Below are 20332 nucleotides of genomic sequence, written 5' to 3'. Positions count from 1 at the left end.
GATCACTGAAGATGAGTGTGATCTAGAGGCTTCAAGCAGGTTGAGCTTGCACTGGCTCTTGAAGAGTGTGTAGGACTGGTTCTCAAAGAGGAAAAGAGAAGGCATGTGAGTGGAGGGAGGCCACAGGAAGCAGAGACCATGGCAGAAATGAGCTGTAGGAGGTCTGACTGGACTGGAGCAAATACACGCGTAGGCAGCCATGTCTAAGAAAGGGTGCAATGAGAGGAAGCAGGGACCACGGCAGAGACGAGCTGTAGGAGGTCTGACTGGACTGGAGACAATACGTGTGTAGGCAGCCATGTCTAAGAAAGGGTGCAATGAGAGGAAGCAGGGACCATGGCAGAGATGAGCTGCAGGAGGTCTGACTGGACTGGAGCAAATGCACCTGTAGGCAGCCATGGGCAATGGGGGTGGGGGTCTAAGAAAGGCTGCAAGGAAAGTGCATGTTTTGAGTCCTTTCATGTCTAGAATACCCTTTACTCCATCTTCATACTCTACAGAGACTGCGTCTGGTTACGGAATATCAAGCTGAAATCAATCTGCCTTAGAATTCTGAAGTTTCTGTTCCATTGTTTTCTCGAATCTAGTGTTGTTGTTGAAAAGCCTTTTATTCTTGGTATGTTTCTTTTTATTTCTGAACAATTTTGGAAGTCTCTTTACCCAGGTATTCTGAAATTTTATAAAGATATCTCTTAATGTGAGTCTTTTTGCAGTACATTGCTTGGCAATAAGAGAGCTCTTTCATTATGAAAACTTCAAGGAAAATTTCCTCTCTTATTTCTTTGATAATTTCTTTCCATCTAGTTTCCTCTTTTTCTTTCTGGAATACATAGCTATTGGAACTCTTGGGTTGAATCTCTGTGTTTCCAATATATCCTTTATTACTTTCCATCAACTTTATTTCCAGCTCACCTATTGAGTTTATCTTAGTTATATTTTTAATGTCCAAAAGCTTTTTCTAGTTCTCTGAGTATCCTTTTATTTCCTTGTATTTCATTAATTTTTTTGGATGTAAGCTATGTCTTATTTTTAAAGAATGTTAAGTATTTTTTCATTTATTTTGACATTTTCTTTTGCTTCCAGGATTGTCTCTATTTCTTCAAAATTTCTGTTTTGGTGTCTGTTTTTGATATTAGGAGCTTTTTAAAAAGTGTCTGGAGATGTGATCTGCAATCTGTTTAATATTGAGAGACAAGAAAGTTGAGTGGAAGCTATGTGTGCTTTGGCAGGGTTGCTGGCCCATGACCTTTACTGCAGGGCAGTAGGGCAGATTCCAGACACTTCATATGATATATTAGTTGGACTTCTTGGTTGAAATGTAATAGAAAAAATCCAAGTACCAAATGATTAAGAAACATTTCTTCCTCCCTGACATGAGAAAAGCCCAGATTTGGTAGTCCAAGGCTTGTGTGACAATACCACATCATCAGGGATGTAGGCAGCAGACACCTGGGAACAACCATCTCTCAGGCCCAGTGCCTCATGGTCCAGGTGGCTTCTCAAGTTTGTGCAATTGCGTCTGCATTACAGGCAGCTGGAGAAGGAAATGGCAACCCATTCCAGTGTTCTTGCCTGAAGAATCCCATGGACAGAGGAACCTGGCAGACTACAGTCCATGGGGTTGCATAGTGTCAAACACAACTGAAGTGACTTAGCACATACAGGCAGCAGGAAAGAGGAAGGAAGAGACAGTACATGCCAAGTCTCTTTCTAGAAGCCTGTACAGTATTCTGCTTACACTTTGAGGCAAGAAATTAAACACATGGCCATATCTAGCCATAAGCGAGGCTACAAAATGGTCTTTTAGCTGCATTGCTACCTCAGATGAAATTTACTGCTGCAAAGGAAGAGGGGGATCGTGTTAATAGAGGTAACTGGTAAGTCTTTCCCCCACTGAGATTTCTATAGGTCGAGTATTTGTAAATCCCTTTTCTCAGGTGAGTAAGTTTTCCCAGAGAAGACACCTCCAGTTTCCCACTTTAATCTCCCAGCAACAAAGTTATAGGAGGTGCCTCTGGAGCCCTGTGTGACAGTCTCCCAGCATACCTCTGAGCTTAGCTGTGCAGCTGTGGACAGGTCTGTGTAACTCACTTTACACAGCCCACCCTTAACCACTCATTGGGTATCTTTGCACTTTTTGCTCAGGGCATTAAGCTGCCATGGGAACTGACAGGTCAACTCCTTCGAGCTACCTGGTGGTGGGGCGGGGAGCTGAAGGACGAATGTTCCAGCCTCCCACACACTGGAGAACAAGTGAACAACTGAAAGGAGTTCTGTAAGTTTCTCAGGAAGTCCTGCTGGGATTGAGCCCCAGCTCCTGTAGCAGAAACCTCAGCGATACATACTTGAATTAATGAACTTTCCCTCTTTCTGTTTCACTCTGCTTGCTCAACCTCACCCTTGCTTCCTGGGACCACGTCCCCAATAAAGTGACTGCGCCAGGGTCTTGCCTTAGCCTTTGCTTCGGAAGGAACTCAACCTAAGATAAAAGTAATATTTTTCTTTAAAGTTTGAAGTTTAAATTCTCACATCTCTTGTACTCAAAACTTCAACACAGCATCCAGAAAATACCACACGTTGTCAAGAAAACCTTAAAAAGGGCTAATGTTTAAAATTCTTTGCTATACTTTATATTGCTGTTCACTTTCTTTGCCTGTGGAATATGGCTAAAGAAATAACATGGATTCAGGTCTTGTGCTGAAAATGCACAGATGAGGCTTGGGCCATGAATCTGTCATAAATAGCTGGTACAACTAGCAGGTATTCTGAGATGAATCTCCCATCTTTGTGCCTGTAAAAACTGATTTCATAAGAAGTTTTAGAAGATGCCATAGTCTGAAATTGACTCTTAAAAATGAAATCTCAAATTCTTGCAGGTCCTTTTGCCATTTGACATTGATACAATGACTTGCTTATCCATTTCCCTCACTTTGCCTAGCACAGTACCTGGAACAGGTAGGTGATTAATTGTAGAATAAGTGAATAAATGAAATTATAGTATATACTAGTTTTTATTTTATCTTATAAAATGAGTTGACAATAAAGTATTGACATACTCAAGAGACTCTTTGAAGACATTGAATACTGACAAAATATTTCATTAATCTATGAAGCAACATCTAAAAGTTTAATATCAATAGTATAATATTTCTGATAAGGGAAAATACCCGCAAATATATTGAAAATTCCCTTTATACTTTAGATGGACTATGTGGTGGTATATTAAGAAAATCAGTAGATCACAAACCAGTCATTTAAAATATTTATTTTAAATTCATTTAATAGATAAATTTTGAACCAAAATTAAGTATCAAATTATACTAAATTAATCATCTGCTGGGCTCAAAAATTTTAACTGAAAAAGAACAAAATATATGATAGTGTTAAATATATTTTATAGTTCACATAGTTATTATGTAATGAGCTGCATTGTATTACATTCTAACAACTGCTAATATATTATAACGATTTTTTAATTGGAGGGTAATTTCCTTACAGTGCTATGGTGGTCTCTGCTGTACATCAACATAAATCAGTCATAATTATATACATGTCCCCCTCCCTCTTGAGTCTCCCTCCCCTGCCCCATTCTACTCCTCCAGGTCATTCCAGAGCACCAGCCTAGGCTCCCTGGATATTATAATGATTTGAATGTCGGGACTAACCATTATGATCCCACAAGTCTTAAAGTTTTTAATAGAAAATTCCGTTAGCAAATTTATGCATCTCATCTCAGTTTAATTCAATTAAATATGAGTTACTGATTTTTGTGCCCAGCACAGTTCTGTTTGTCTGGCAAACCCTAGTTTTCTGTAGAAGGTGTCCTTTGGAGGAGCTCAGGGAAAACAGAAATGAAGAACAACAGATCTAACTTGCCCATTTGCTCAGACTCTAGAAGCCAAGGAGGAGGCAGGAAGCTCCTCTGGGAAGATACCAATTATCTCTACCAGGGTTTCAATTCTGACTTTCTGTATTGATTCATTTCCTTAAGTGCAGATGTACTATTTCAGCTTCCTAGAGCTGCTGTAACTGTCACAAACTTGGTAGCTTGAAACAAGAGAGACTTTTTTTTTTTATCACAGTCTGGAAGCTACAAATCAAAGTCAAGGAGTCAGGAGGCTCATGTCCCTCTCTCTAAAGGCTCTAGGGCATATCCTTCCTTGCCTCTTTGCAGCTTCTGGTGGTCGCAGCAATCCTTGGCACGTAGATAAATCATTCCCACTCTGCTCCACCTTCACAAGGCCTTCTCAACTGGATATCTAGTGTCTGCTCTTCTTATAAAAATATCAGTTTTTAGACCTACCCTAATCTAGTGTAACCTCACATTAGCTAATTACATCAACATAGATGCTAGTTCCATAGGTGCCTGGGGTGAAGGCTTCAGCATACCATTTTTCACTTCAGTTCAGTCGCTCAGTCGTGTCCAACTCTTTGCGACCCCATGAATCACAGCACACCAGGCCTCCCTGTCCATCACCAACTCCCGGAGATCACTCAGACTCGTGTCCATCAAGTCGATGATGCCATCCAGCCATCTCATCCTCTGTCGTCCCCTTCTCCTCCTGCCCCCAATCCCTCCCAGCATCAGGGTCTTTTCCAATGTGTCAACTCTTTGCATGAGATGGCCGAAGTATTGGCGTTTCATCTTCAGCATCAGTCCTTCCAGTGAACACCCAGGACTGATCTCCTTTAGGATGGACTAGTTGGATACCATTTTTAGGGGGATACAATTCAATCCACAACAGGTATCAACAATATTTTTTTTCCAAGAGTGGAAAATAACATCACATTTTTGTCAAGGCAATGTATACGGCTTGTGCTGTTCATAGTACTTGTTGTTGTTTATTCACTTCAAGAGTTGTGTCCTACTCTTTGCGACCCCATGGACTATAGCTAGCCAGGCTCCTCTGTCCATGGGATTTTCTAGGCAAGGACATTGGAGTGGGTTACCATTTCCTTCTCTGGGGTCATAATCCTTACTTCTAATCAAAATACAGTGCTAAATAACATGTAGCTGGTACACTTAAGACATATTTAAAAGACTTAAGAATGAATGGGCATTTTAGAAGTCAAATCAACAAGTTAAGGTAATAATGAATATTGATTGAGGTGGCAAAGAAGACTTAATCTCCTTCTTGTGATGGATTCACTAACATGAAACGGAATGTATGAGAACCAAATCAATGTCTGCAAACAGTGGATACTCCAAATATAATTTCACTGAAGAGTAGTCCAATGAATACAGTGATAGCAAACAACATGATTTATTATTGAGAAAATATAAATAGGATACAGTGTAATAGATATGAAAATTAGACTTCCCTTCCATATTCAGAAAATGGATACAATCACATTTAATTTTCCTTCAACTGTATCTACATTTAAGCCATCTATTGCTTCTGTCGACTCTAGTAACTCTACGAGCATGGAAATCAAATGCATAATATCTTGGTCCACTGAAGAAAAGGAAGAAGGCTATATATAAAAAAAAGATATAATGTATTGAATTAGCTTGTAAAAGATCTTGGATATTTTCAATTAAAAAACCCCATTCCAGTCTTATTATAACTATCAAATGCAAATGAGCTATTTAAAAAAATTAAACAAATTTATTAAGTTTATTTTCTACTTACAATTCTCCTGGAAAACTGCATCAACTCTACTTTCTATTCCTGGAAAGAAACTTGCTATGCTTTGGGGATAACCTGGTTCCATAGATTGACTTTGGTCATCATAGCTGATGAGAAAAAAAATCATCCCATATTTTAAGACCAATATAATATACAATGATAACAATTTTCTTTAAATTGTATATACTTTAAAAAGTGCCTTCACACATATCTTCTCATTAGTTCTTCACAATATCCTATTTATTGGAACTAATGATAGTTAATTTCTCTACCTAAGGGTACATACCTATTTATAAAATGTACTGGTATCACTAATACTAAGACAGATTTCTGATTGCTGGTGCAGTGTTATTTTCAAAAAGGAGAGCTTATGTTTCTAAGGCTTTTACTTAATTGATTCATCATCTCTATCTGATAAATATAAATAATAATTTTGACTCGGGAATCAAGTTCTGTATAACATTTGCTTGAGTGTAGCAGAATTTAACTCTTAGAATTTCATGAATAAATGAGACTTAGCCTAATTCTTTCTTTGCATCTCACTTTAGTGCTCTATTCAATTTAGCTCTTTTTCAGGATATAGAGTGCTCAATACCATTGTGCAGGCGTCTTAACTTTATGAACATTTCAAAAGCCATAGCAACATCAATCATCTTGTGAAAAAGAATGCTTATCAGAGACCATCTAGTTATGTTAAACTTTCAGATACCTGATCATCGATGGTTTCAAGACAGGGTGAAAAACATAGATTTCAATCTCTCATGGAAAAAAAATCTTACCTCCAGAACTGGTCGTTTACAAAGAAGTACGTTTTTCTCCTGTAGGAAACAGCTGCATCAATTGCTTGGACACTGCTTGGGAAGCCATAGCTTGATATATGCTTGGGGTAACCTTGCAGAGTATCATAGCCACTCAGAGCCCAGTACTGGGTGCCTGTCAATGATTCAGATTTATGTCAGGTAAAGTTTTTCCATTCCTACAAAATGTATATCACTTCTTAACCTTTGCATAAATTCTTCATAGGAATAAAAATGGAAAAAATAGTCTTGAAAAGAAAAAGGTGGTCAAGTTAAGATCATTGGGCTATGATAGCCCTCATGGTTCCCCAGCACCTGTAAAATATTCCCAACTTCTTAGCCTGGCATTCAGGGCCCCACACTTGAATGTCTTATCTCATGTGACTTCTATACAGAGATTTAACTAGAACCTTGGGGGAATCTTAGAGAATTATGCCTGGGATGAGGGTGGAAGAACGCTAAAGGTGGTCTAATGAAGTAGTCTTATTTTGTAAATGAGGAGATTAATGCCTGAAGAGGGTACAACCTGCTCAAGTTCACACAGCAGTTAGTGGTGGACAGGGGACCCAACCCAGGTCTCTCGACAAAAATGCAGCCAGCGTTAACACTCTCTCCTTGACTCACCTCTTTGAACCTGGAAAAGAGCACAAAGGAGTCCTGCCCTTCCCTCCACCAGGAACTAAAAGAAGAGGAAAACCTCAAGCAGTTACCTTTGAATATGAAAATTAGGTCCCTGTCAAAATCCTCATAAGCAGCCTGTATGCCATTTGGCAGGGACGGCCAGTAGAGAGAAATGAAATTGAGTTCCACCATTGGTAGCTGAGGGTGCCTCCTCCAGACGTACCTAGTGGAACACAAGGAGAGATGCACGCGTGACAGTCTACGAAGGCGGTTTCTGCGAGTCAGGGGCTGGCACTGGCCCTGGAAGCCTACTGAGAGGATGTGTCACCCAATGAAGGGGATGCTGGCAGCTCAGTGACCAGCATATGCCCAGTCCTTTGTGGTGACCCCATCCATCTGGTGAGAACTCTGCAGATGTCAGAGGAGCTGACCGGAGGGGCCTTACCCGATTACGTTTTACACTACCTCCATTCTCACACACCGACAAGTCTTATTTGGTTAGGCTTTCCTTACTGGTGCTACGATATGATGAGGATATTTAGAATACAAGCACACTCAGCCTGTGGGTACACAGTCACAAAATAGCCAATGGAAAATTGAAAACTTCAGTCAGATGATTTTTCCTGCATCTTATGAAGTGACCGGTTCCATTCACCTGACTGAATTTCAGTAGGACCGAATACTATTTTGGTCTTGGGGAAACCCAGCCACAGAGTTTCTAACAGCTAGAGCCCATGTTTGTTTACGTCTTCAGAAACATCTGAATATTTACAAATGTTTTAACTATTTTTTCTTTTCCGGGTTGTTTTGAGTTACCCAGAAAGCACTATCAATTCCGATGATATTCACATGCATAGATTTCAAAGGAAAAGCTGAGTAATATGTAATATGTGACTTAATTAGAACAGTTTTAAGTTAGGCAGTAAAAGAAGTCAAAAAAAGGAATATTTCATTCTCATACTTGTCTTTGAAGAAAAGTATTTCTCCACGGAGCGTGGTGACAGCATCAAATGTCAGTCTGGGGTCACAGGCGGTGGGGGTGGTTGGTCCAGTAGGTTGGACAGGGTTGCTTGAGGGTCCTGAAATTTAGAAAAGACTTTCTATAAACATAAGCCCAGGGTGTACACTCGATACATCTCAGGTGAGTGAAGGGTCTTCATATGAAAAGAAATGCTACCTGACCATCCTACAAGGTGTTAAAGTAATCACACATTGCTGCTGCTGCTGCTGCTAAGTTGCTTCAGCTGTGTCCAACTCTAGATGGCAGCCCATCAGGCTCTTCCATCCCTGGGATCCTCCAGGCAAGAATACTGAAGTGGGTTGCCATTTCCTTCTCCAGTCACACATTAGGCTCTCTTAAAAGTCTTTTTATATAATTAAAAAATTAAACAGGTCTTCCTTGATGACTCAGTTGGTAAAGAGTCCGCCTGCCAATGCAGGAGACAGGGGTCTGATCCCTGATCTGGGAAGGTCTCTCATGCCACGGAGCAGCTAAGCCCATCTGCCACACTCTAGAGTCCGGAAACTGCCACTAGAGAGCCCATGGACCGTGACCACTGCAGCCTGAGCACCCTGGAGATCGTGCCCCGCGACAGGAGAAGCCACTGCCATGAGAAGTCCGTGGACCGCAGGGAAGAGAGGCTGCCTCTCGCCGCAACTGGAGAAAACCTGGGCAGCAACGGAGACCCAGCACACCCGAAGAATTAGATAAAAAAATAAACAAAAGAGTACTTGTGACTTTAGGGACAGTTCCAGGTTAAGTTGTGAAGCAAAGAAATGTGGATTCTTTCCCTTCCCCTCTGCCAGTTTAAAATCAGAATCCCGTTTCTTTCCCTTCTTGGTTCCTCTTTCTGAATGTTTAGTCACTCAGTATTTACTTTCTCGTTTCCCACAAAAAATCCACCTTCAAGAAGCTGTTATCTATCACTTTTCTGCCAAACAGCATAAATCTAAGTTCAATTTTAGAAATATTTTTCCTATGAATATTTAAATTGTAATGTATTTTCTTATTGCAGAACAAAAGGTTGCAAGCAGTTACAATATGGGTGAGCGAGGAAAAGAGGTGTTTTCAGAGGAAAAGGAATTGGGAAGTAGGAGCAGTTAGACTAGGTCTCATTGTTCCTGAAAATTCTACTGTCATGAAAAAAAATCATAGTTGTGGAACGCTAGCCTGCTTGCTTTTGATACAGCTGTCTTACCAGAAAGGGAGAATGCTTTACCCATTGTGACTCCACAACACTCCTCTCCCATCAAAACTTTTAATTCTTTTTTTTTTAGAGATAGAGTTGCAAACCTTTCTCTGGCTTCTTGTTCCTACAGCTACTAGGGGGTAGGAGGGCAAGGGGAAGGAGAGATGGAATGATCCAGACCACACTTCAGATCAGTTCAGTTCAGTTCAGTCATTTAGTCATGTTTGACTCTTTGAGACTCTATGAATCGCGGCATGCCAGGCCTCCCTGTCCATCACCAACTCCTGGAGTTCAATCAGACTCACATCCATCGAGTCAGTGATGCCATCCAGCCATCTCATCCTCTGTCGTCCCCTTCTCTTCCTGCCCCCAATCCCTCCCACCATCAGTATTTTCCAATGAGTCAACTCTTCGCATGAGGTGGCCAACGTACTGGAGTTTCAGCTTTAGCATCATTCCTTCCAAAGAAATCCCAGGGCTGATCTTCAGAATGGACTGGTTGGATCTCCTTGCAGTCCAAGGGACCGTCAAGAGTCTTCTCCAATACCACAGTTCAAAAGCATCAATTCTTCGGCGCTCAGCTTTTTTCAGAGTCCAACACTCACATCCATACATGACCACTGGAAAAACAATAGCCTTGACTAGACGGACCTTTGTTGGCAAAGTAATGTCTCTGCTTTTCAATACTATCTAGGTTGGTCATAACTTTTCTTCCAAGGAGTAAGCATCTTTTAATTTCATGGCTGCAGTCACCATCTGCAGTGATTTTGGAGCCCCCCAAAATAAAGTCTGACACTGTTTCCACTGTTTCCCCATCTATTTCCCATGAAGTGATGGGACCGGATGCCATGATCTTCGTTTTCTGAATGTTGAGCTTTAAGTCAACTTCTTCAAGCTCCTCTTTCACTTTCATCAAGAGGCTTTTTAGTTCCTCTTCACTTTCTGCCATAAGAGTGTTGTCATCTGCATATCTGAGGTTATTGATATTTCTTCCGGCAATCTTGATTCCAGCTTGTGCTTCCTCCAGCTCAGCATTTCTCATGATGTACTCTGCATATAATTTAAATAAGCAGGGTGACAATATACAGCCTTGACGTGCTCCTTTTCCTATTTGGAACCAGTCTGTTGTTCCATGTCCGGTTCTAACTGTTGCTTCCTGACCTGCATATAGGTTTCTCAAGAGGCAGGTCAGGTGGTCTGGTATTCCCATCTCGTTCAGAATTTTCCACAGTTTATTGTGATCTACAAATCAAAGGCTTTGGCATAGTCAATAAAGCAGAAATAGATGTTTTTCTGGAACTCTCTTGCTTTTTCGATGATCCAGCAGATATTGGCAATTTGATCTCTGGTTCCTCTGCCTTTTCTAAAACCAGCCTGAACATCTGTAATTTCACAGTTCACATATTGCTGAAGCCTGTCTGGGAGAATTTTGAGTATTACTTTACTAGCATGTGAGATGAGTGCAATTGTGCGGTAGTTTGAGCATTCTTTGGCATTGCCTTTCTTTGGGATTGAAATGAAAACTGACCTTTTCCAGTCCTCTGGCCACTGCTGAGTTTTCCAAATTTGTTGGCATATTGAGTGCAGCACTTTCACAGCATCATCTTTCGGGATTTGAACTAGCTCAACTGGAATTGCATCACCTCCACTAGCTTTGTTTGTAGTGATGCTTTCTAAGGCCCACTTGACTTCACATTCCAGGATGTCTGGCTCAAGGTGAGTGATCACACCATCATGATTATCTGGGTCATGAAGATCTTTTTTGTACAGTTCTTCTGTGTATTCTTGCCACCTCTTCTTAATATCTTCTGCTTTTGTTAGGTCCATACCATTTCTGTCCTTTATCAAGCCCATCTTTGCATGAAATGTTCCCTTGGTATCTCTAATTTTCTTGAAGAGATCTCTAGTCTTTCCCATTCTGTTGTTTTCCTCTATTTCTTTGCATTGATTGCTGAGGAAGGCTTTCTTATCTCTTCTTGCTATTCTTTGGCACTCTGCATTCAGATGCTTTTATTTTTCCTTTTCTCCTTTGCTTTTTGCTTTTCTTCTTTTCACAGCTATTTGTAAGGCCTCCCCAGACAGCCATTTTGCTTTTTTGCATTTCTTTTCCATGGGAATGGTCTTGATCCCTGTCACCTGTACAATGTCACGAACCTCTGTCCATAGTTCATCAGGCACTCTATCTATCAGATCTAGGCCCTTAAATCTATTTCTCACTTCCACTGTATAATCATAAGGGATTTGATTTAGGTCATACCTGAATGGTATAGCGATTTTCCCTACTTTCTTCAATTTAAATCTGAATTTGGCAATAAGCAGTTCACGATCTGAGCCACAGTCAGCTCCTGGTCTTGTTTTTGTTGACTGTATAGAGCTTCTCCATCTTTGGCTGCAAAGAATATTATCAGTCTGATTTTGGTGTTGCCCATCTGGTGATGTCCATGTGTAGAGTCTTCTCTCGTGTTGTTGGAAGAGGGTGTTTGCTATGACCAGTGCATTTTCTTGGCAAAACTCTATTAAATCTTGCCCTGCTTCATTCTGTATTCCAAGGCCAAATTTGCCTGTTACTCCAGGTGTTTCCTGACTTCCTACTTTTGCATTCCAGTCCCCTATAATGAAAAGGACATCTTTTTTGGGTGTTAGTTCTAAAAGGTCTTGTAGTTCTTCATAGAACCATTCAACTCAGCTTCTTAAGCATTACTGGTTGGGGCATAGACTTGGATTACTGTGATATTGAATGGTTTGCCTTGCAAATGAACAGAGATCATTCTGTCGTTTGTGAGATTGCATCCAAGTACTGCATTTCGGACTCTTTTGTTGACCATGATGGCTACTCCATTTCTTCTAAGGGATTCCTGCCTGCAGTAGTAGATGTAATGGTCATCTGAGTTAGATTCACCCATTCCAGTCCATTTTAGTTTGCTGATTCCTAGAATGGCGATGTTCACTCTTGCCGTCTCCTGTTTGACCACTTCCAATCTGCCTTGATTCATGGACCTGACATTCCAGGTTCCTATGCAATATTGCTCTTTACATCATCGGACCTTGCTTCTATCACCAGTCACATCCACAGCTGGGTATTGTTTCTACTTTGGCTCCATCCCTTCATTCTTTCTGGAATTATTTCTCCACTGATCTCCAGAAGCATATTGGGCACCTCCTGACCTGGGGAGTTCTTCTTTCAGTATCTTATCATTTTGCCTTTTCATACTGTTTATAAGGTTCTCAAGGCAAGAATACTGAAGTGGTTTGCCATTCCCTTCTCCAGTGGACCACATTCTGTCAGACCTCTCCACCATGACCCCACATCCAAGGAGCAGTGGCTGCGTGGGCACAGGAGGGCCTAGGGGAGCTATTCCACGTTCAAGGTCAGGAGGGGCGGTGGTGAGGAGATATCCGTCTTCCCAGGTAAGGAGCAGTGGCTGCGCTTTGCTGGAGCAGCCGTGAAGAGATACTCCATGTCCAGGGTAAGAGAAACCCAAGTAAGACGGTAGTGTTGCAAGAGGGCATTAGAGGGTAGACACACTGAAATGATAATCACAGAAAACTAGTCAGTCTAATCACACTAGGACCACAGCCTTGTCTAATTCAATGAAACTAAGCCATGCCCTTGGGGCCACCCAAGATGAGCAGGTCATGGTGGAGAGGTCTGACAGACCACACATAGACAGAGCCAAAGGCCTCTATATTCCTCCCTGGAAAGCGTCAGTCTCAGCTTTAAAAAAACATTTATATCTCTTCATACTCCATCCCACTTCTTTCTGTCACAGACAATAATCTTGATATGTTCAACATGTGTATATATGTAAATATATATTTGTTAGCATGTTTCTTGATAATGCTTTGCTTTGTCTGTATGCATTCTTAATTTGTGTGGCTTCAACATATTGCATAATTTGTACACTGTGTAATATGTATCATTCTGTTTCTTATCCAGGAATCACAATGTTTTAAAGACTCATCTGTGTGTGTGTGTTAGTTGCTTAGTTGTGTCCGACTCTTTGCAACCCCATAGACTGTAGCTCACCAGGCCCCTCTGTCCATGCGATCCTCCAGGCAAGAACACTGGAGTGGGTTGCCATTTCCTTCTCCAAAAGGAACTATAGAAAGAAAGTGAAGTCGCTCAGTCATGTCCGACTCTTTGCAACCCCATGGACTGTAGACTACCAGGCTCCTCCATCCATGGAACTCTCCAGGCAAGAGTACTAGTGTGGGTCGCCATTTCCTTCTCAGAAAGACTCATCTGTGTCCACCTGATTAAGAGTTTTTCAGGGCTGCACATTACTGTATGGCCCGCACCCACCACATTTTCCCTGTGTATTCTCCTGATGGGCTCCCAGGTACCCTCCAACATCCATCATCATAGCAGACTGCAGTGAGCATCCCTGACGTGCCCAGGTGACCTTACCGTAGATGGCCTGAATGCCATTGATGTCATCTTGATGCAGTGAGTAGCTGCTGGGGTCCCTGAAAGTGTAGATGGGATACATCAAGGCCCCAGGATCAGAGGAGTGAGCCAGCCCCAAGGAATGGCCGAATTCATGGGCAGCAACAGAAAACAAGTTGTAATCTGAAATGCAAGCATGTGCGGTGAATGGGTTGAAGTGGATTGAAGGGTAGTGAGAATAGGATCTTGAGGAATGCAGCTTCCAGGCCCAAACTGCCTGACTTCTCCCTTTCCTCTTCATTATCTGATGAAATAGAGGCTGGAAGGAAACAAGGTAGGAGTCATAGGTTGCGATTAAAAGTAATGAGCGCCTCATCAGGTCTTAGAACCAAGAGGGACTGCCTTTCTTCCAGTTCTCATAATTCACATACCTGAGGTTTAGGGAAATGATGACGAGGCCATCACAGATCTCAGGACTCTCAGAGGCCCTATCCCATACCTGCTCCTCGCCAGCCTCCCAGACCCACAGCACCACGAGCAGAGTCGCAGTGAAGAGGCGCATAGAAAAGAAGCCAGTCAGCCTGCGAGACGGGCCTCCCGTGTGGGGTTGACTCCCTTTGGCTTCCTGACCACGCAGAGCCTAGTGCCTGCTCTTCCTTGATTCTGAGCTCTCCAGGAAGCATCAGGAATTTTCCACCAGAAAGAGACAAACCGTGCCACTTATTGGTCCCTACTCTTGTCTTTTGACTTCCATGAGTCCGGTGCCTTTCGTAACTAGGAACTGGAAAACTTTCAAGGCTTGCACTTCCTGTCAAACAAAGCCCAAGCTCCTTTGCCAAGTCCAAGACTACTGCATTTGGCTCCGGCAGATGTCTGAGGACTGGATTTCTGATGTAAACCCTTGCCTCCAGCTGGTCTACGTGCCATTCTCACAAACACATGGTGCATTTTCTAACACTGCCTACTTAAAAAAATAATCATAGTTGTAGAGCACTTTCTTATATGGTAGTCATTGTAATAATATTTATCAGCAACATTCTTATGAAATATTATTAGGAATACTTCTACAGGAAAGGAACTGAAGCCCAGAGATTTTGGACCCTTGTTATTCGTCTTGCAGCTAATAAGTGGTAGAGCTGGGGCTGAACCTGGTTATGATAGCAAGACCTGTGCTCTTTCCAGTGTTCAACACTTCCTGATGATAATTAGCCTGGAATATTCTACCCATGCTCTAAGACTTACTTTCTTGATCCTCACATCCTTCCACCTTGCATTCAAGAATACTTAAAAAAAAATCTTTGCGTGCCTGAAATACTGGGCAAGGGGCTCTGGGGGATTTATCATGATGCATAGACTAGCCAGGGAGACACGTGCAGAAACTTGAATGTGCAGAATAATGAGGAGGGAAGTCAGAGAAGACAAAACAAAGGCTACTAGGATTCTGAGAAGAAGACAAAATGGGGTGTTTCCATACCAATTGGTATAGTATGGAAAAAGAGAGATTTTGAAAGGTGGGGCTTTGGGTGTGGGCAAGGGCATTTCAGGAAGAGGAAGCAACGTGAGCCAGTGTAGAACGGTTGGAAAGCAGATGCTGTCATCTGGGAACAGTGAATTGCAGTGTGGCTGCTCTGTGTGAAATGCAAAGACAAGCCATGAAAGATGATGTTGGATGATCCCCAAGAGCTGTCAGTGTCAATTGCACATATCTGGCCTAGAAAATGTAAATACCAGGCTTTCCAAATGTGGACGTGAGCTTTCCAAGAACAAAACTCCTTGCAGTGTTGGGGAGAGTCAGAGGGACAGAGACCAGAGGTGAACAGTCCAGGTGGGACTCTGGATCAGGTGAGCAGTAGTGACCATCTAACCTGGAATGGTTAGATCTAACCCTGGAAGGGCAACAAGAATCTGAAGTCATGGGGAGAGTTTATTATCTTTGTGAACACACAGCTTCAAGCACAGGGATTTAGGCATAATAAATACTTAGATCACTGATGTTGAGGAAATGGTGGGAGGAACAGGTCCCAAGTGAAGATAAAATGTTCCTTTCTTATTATTTTCAAAAAAGTGTCCCATGGCCTCTTGTTACCCTATAACCTTTTAAAGCACCACTCAATTCTCTTCAGGTGATCTTATTCTTACCCTGAGTCTTCTCCTGAAAGGGGTAGTTTGCTATATGGGAACATATCTTTGAAAAAATAGCTCTATGAAGATGAAATGACTAGATAAAGAAGAATATCTAGATGGCTGCTCTTTCCTAAGTAGGTCAGTTTTCTAAATAAATCTAATTATTTCTGAATGTCACAAAGTAGAAATCTTTTCAAGCATCATAAAATTTCACAATATTAAAATAAAGATATGTGCTAAATCAGTGGTAAGCAGACTTTTTCTATGAGAGTCCAGATAGCAAATATTTTAGATTTTGTGAGCCATAAGCTCTGATACTGTGGTATATAAAACTTCATTATTTGTATAAAAATAGGAACAGGAAGGACTTAGCCATGATTTGTTGTTTTGATTCCTGCCTTAGGAAACAAGGTCAGGATTTAGCTTTTAAAATTTTTTCTAAACCTAAATTAACTTATCTTGAGGTAATAAGAATAATGTGTGTGTGTGTGTGTGTGTGTGTGTGTATGCATGTAGGCGTGCAAAATCTAATATGGGAAGCTAAGTGAGAAGCTGCATGTGGACATAACCTTGGCTAACTTACTTTCAGAGGTTTTGGTCCACGTTTCTTCTGCATCAAAATGAACATCTCCTCCAATACCTGGGCCCGGCTGAAAGGCATGAGCAAGAATTCCATTGGGTCCATCAAACGGGGAATTGTCCCCATGATCTGAAATAAAACAATTTGTATTAGGTATTAGCCAAGTTTCAATTTAGCCAGAGAAAGTAAAATCGAGCCTGACTTCTTTGAGCCCACCTTTTTGGGCAAAAGAAATCTGGATGTCTGCTTCTTTGTCCAAGGTCCTGTTGAAGGTCAAGGGTGACACGTCACTCCAGACTTTAAAGCCTTTCTCAATAAGTGCTTCCACATCTGTTTGTGTCAAGTTTGGGGTATAGTTCACAATCCTTCAAAATGAGAAGGCACATTAGTCTTTACAACAGCAGTCCCTCAGGAGATTAAACTGCTCTAGTTTGGAGTTTGTTGCACGTGTGACATGCTACCACTGAACAGTGTGTAAGAAGGGGGTGAAGGACTTAGGGTTGAAGACAGACCTGGGTTCTGGACAAGTTACTACATGTCTTTAAAATCCATTTCCTTATTCATAAAATGAGGATGGTAAAATAGTACCCCTCTCTTACAGTTTTTGTGAGAGTAAATATATATATAAAGCATTTAGTTCACTACTCAGCAAATAGTAGTCTTCAATAAATATCGGGTATCGTTATTACTGTTATTATCTTCAAAATGGATGAAAGGTGAGGCTAGATTCTCTCCAGCAATGATTAAGTCTTTTGCAGGGTCCCTGGTGGCTCAGTGGTAAAGAATTCACTTGCACACAATGCAGGAGACTGCCTGTAAATGCTGGAGACTTAGCTTTGATCCCTGGATGGGGAAGATCCCCTGGAGAAGGAAATGGCAACCCACTCCAGTATTCTTGCCTGGGAAGTCCCATGGGCAGAGGAGCCTGGTGGGCTACAGTCCATGGGGTCATAAACAGTCAGACATAACCTAGTGACTAAACCACGAACCACCGACATGAGTTCTTAGACAGCCTAACTTTGCCACAGTCCTCTTTAGACTGTTAGAGAAAGGATACCAAAAATGGCAGGCTTTGGATTGACAAGAACCCATAGGATCTTCGCCACTTTATCCTCTCACTCATTCACTAGAATCTAAACTGTGTAAGAACAGGGATATTTACTTGTCTCTAGTGGATTCCAAATTCTGTATCAGTATCTAACACAGTAAGAGTTCAGTGAACACTGGCTCAGTGAATAAACTCTGAAACTCGAGAAATATCACCTGTAGGTCAGCTTAGTTTTTTCCCACTTGGGGTTTCCTGGGGTTCTCATAAAGTTGCCCGAGTCAGGCACTCCACAGCGAGGTTTTCTCATCATCTCCAAGGTTTCTTCATTTGGCTTCCCTGTCACGTTCAGCCGGAAGAATTGCTGCATTCTTTTAAGTGTCTCAACAATCACATTAGTTTTGCTCTTTCTTTCAGACTTATATTTGTACCTTGGCAACTGGTAGAACTTCTCTAGGTAATTCTGGAAAAAGACAAACATATAAGGGATTTGCTGTGAAACTGCCTTCACTTCTCTGGGGTTTTGCATTCCTTTTTAAGGTATTGCAGAGGTCAAACCAGGGCTAATAACCTGATTGCCACAAAGATAAAAGCACAAATTTGCTGGTTGATTTTGAGAGAAAAGCGCCTACTGGAAAGAACAGTTCATCCCTTCAGTGCTACAGTTACTATTATTCATAAACACTGGTATTTCGTGAGGGGTAAGATAGACATCTCAAGCAAAATGCTAGTATACAGTTAGGAGACTGCCTTCTTATTTTATTAAAAAGCAAACAAAACAAAACAGCAGAAGCATTTCTTGACTTATTGACGTATTAGTTGCAGCAACGCAGATTCTTTTTTTTTTATCCTCTTTTAACTATTGTAGAGGAGGGTTAATCATTCACACAGACATGAAGATGCAAAAAAATAAGGAGCTTGCCAAGATGATAATCGGGTCCCAATTCACCACATTGCTTCCCAAATGAGAACTGAGAATTTTAAGAGAAGAATGCCAAACATGTTTTGGAGTAACAGCAACATCACTCTCATTAGCCTTTTATCCACCACAGTAGCTCTTCAAGAGGGGCCAGAAACTCATTAAGTAAAGGTTCTGAAGGTTGTTAACGAGACAATTATGAGACTTCTTTCTTTCACCTTAAGCATCCTTAAATGGCACTTTGCAAGCGACACAGGACACAGCAATTTTGTGTTCACACAGATCAGATAGCTTTGGGTTCAAAACTTAGTTCTGCCATGGATTAATTGTGTGTCCTGAACACATCACTTATATGATTTAAGATTCACTTTTATCTCTAAAGTGGAATCAATAATCTGTCCTCACAGGGCTGCTGTAGGATGAAATGAGACAATATTTGAGAAATGCTGAGCAGGACACCCTGTGCAGAATAAGTACTTAATCACTTCTGGCTATCAGCCATGGGTTACTGTATCATGGTAAGAAGTATTTTTTTTTTTTTTAAGTCAAACAAAAAGAATCAACAAGAAAAGAATGCTTTTCTAAAACTGTAATGCTAAGAAAATTGCACATGTCAAATTTCTGACAGCATTCCTTTGTGTTTCTTTAAAGACTTGGCCTTTCATACAGCTAAACAATGGGGGAAAAGCTATCAGTTTTTCTTTTTACAATGCTTCCAAGAATTTATAAACAGCCCCATAGTCTGATTTTAGGAAATAAGACCACATGATGAACTGATTTCTGGTTTCTTAATAGTTTCCCATCCTCACACTCTCTTGTATGCCTGAGATATTTGGCTGCACAGACACGTTCATATAGAAAGCACCAATCATGTAGTAACTGTATTGCAGACATTCTAGAAAGGAAGTCTTAGGTAACTGAGAAAGAAAATAATTTTATAATTAAAACCATTCCTTCTAAAAGGTTTTCCCGGCTGGAGCAGCTTGGCAGCCATGTTTTCCGAGGGTTTGAAGAGTTCAGCGTGTTTGCATGCCCGGCTTTCAGAGAGCCCTGTTTGGAACTCTCCTAATCATTGAAACAAGATGTTCAGCCTCTAGCAAATCATTTACATAATTCCTTCAGGCGGTTTCAACTAAAAAGAGAAGATAACCCAAACAATTTTCTCATCACCAGCAAATCAACCACCCACCTAAATGATAGCTGAGGTACCTGAACAATGTTTCTATTTTTCTCTTCTAGGGATGCAAAAGATACTGGAAAGGCCCTGGAAAGCTGGACGTGGAGGAAGAGCAGAAGTGGGAGCATCTTCAGGCTGAACATGGCCTTGTCTTCAAAGACTGCTTCTCCCGGCCTGCCTTCTGCCCCTTCCCCTGACGGGTACCCTGAAGATCACAGCATCGCAGGTCTCTCACCGCTTTATTTGGTCCCTTATAAAGCTGTGTCTTAAACAATTGCTCCATCAGGAATGTGAAGCAATGCAGGCTAATTACACTCTGACAGTTCTGCAATGTTATAATGTGATTGAGTACCCTCAAATGGGGGAGCCTTTCAATGGAAAAAAAGTACAATTTGCTACTCTGCTTTTGGGGCTTTTACATATTTACTTTTGCAAAATTGTCAAGGAAAAGGAATAGGAGACTAATTCTGAAGTTAATAAACAGCATTTCTGGATATGTCAGAGGCTGAGGCTGTGTTAACTTAAACAGTAGAATATTGTTTGATTAGTGGTAGGTGTCTTGGGACTAAGGAGTCTAACTGGAGAATCTCTGCACTTACCCTCCTCCCATTGTGGTAGGTCAGGAGCATGTGTGCTTGTGTGTGCTGTGACAAAGTTGGATGCATTTGGGAGTCCTAGAGTAGTTTCTGGAAGATGTGGTTTTGGCATCAATGCAATAGAAAACCCCAGTCCACAAGCTGGATTTTCCTTGGAAAGACATAGAAAACAATTCTGATCGTAATGCTAATAACGATCATTTGCTAAATATTTTTTACATCCCAGACTTACGTGCTATATGTATATGAACTTGGCCCATGCTCACA

General features: G+C 41.3%; 1 protein-coding gene across 1 annotated transcript; it reads right to left on the bottom strand.

The window, feature by feature from the left end:
- Positions 1–5365: 5365 nt before the first annotated feature.
- On the bottom strand, positions 5366–19612 carry MMP8 (matrix metallopeptidase 8). Its single transcript, XM_052652987.1, has 10 exons — positions 19502–19612; positions 17592–17836; positions 16545–16693; positions 16332–16457; positions 13646–13807; positions 8010–8127; positions 7138–7271; positions 6410–6563; positions 5634–5737; positions 5366–5475 (listed from the first exon to the last, which is right to left on the bottom strand). The coding sequence occupies exons 1-10, from the start codon at positions 19610–19612 to the stop codon at positions 5366–5368; spliced, it is 1413 nt and encodes a 470-aa protein (XP_052508947.1).
- Positions 19613–20332: the final 720 nt, after the last annotated feature.

This window comes from Budorcas taxicolor, chromosome 15, assembly GCF_023091745.1.
Source record: "Budorcas taxicolor isolate Tak-1 chromosome 15, Takin1.1, whole genome shotgun sequence".
Classification (NCBI taxonomy): Eukaryota; Metazoa; Chordata; class Mammalia; order Artiodactyla; family Bovidae; genus Budorcas; species Budorcas taxicolor.
The sequence above is the reverse complement of the archived record's forward strand: the minus strand, read 5'-3'. Positions and strand labels throughout refer to the sequence as shown.

What these genes read in the sequence shown, in the direction of transcription:
- MMP8 (XM_052652987.1), bottom strand. Translation starts at nt 19,612, where the DNA reads ATGTTCAGCCTGAAGATGCTCCCACTTCTGCTCTTCCTCCACGTCCAG. An exon ending in GTGGACCAAAACCTCTGAAA is followed by an intron (nt 13,808 to 16,331) that starts GTAAGTTAGCCA and finishes CTTGCATTTCAG; the next exon opens with ATTACAACTTGTTTTCTGTT. An exon ending in GTAAACGACCAGTTCTGGAG is followed by an intron (nt 5,738 to 6,409) that starts GTAAGATTTTTT and finishes TTTTCTCATCAG; the next exon opens with CTATGATGACCAAAGTCAAT.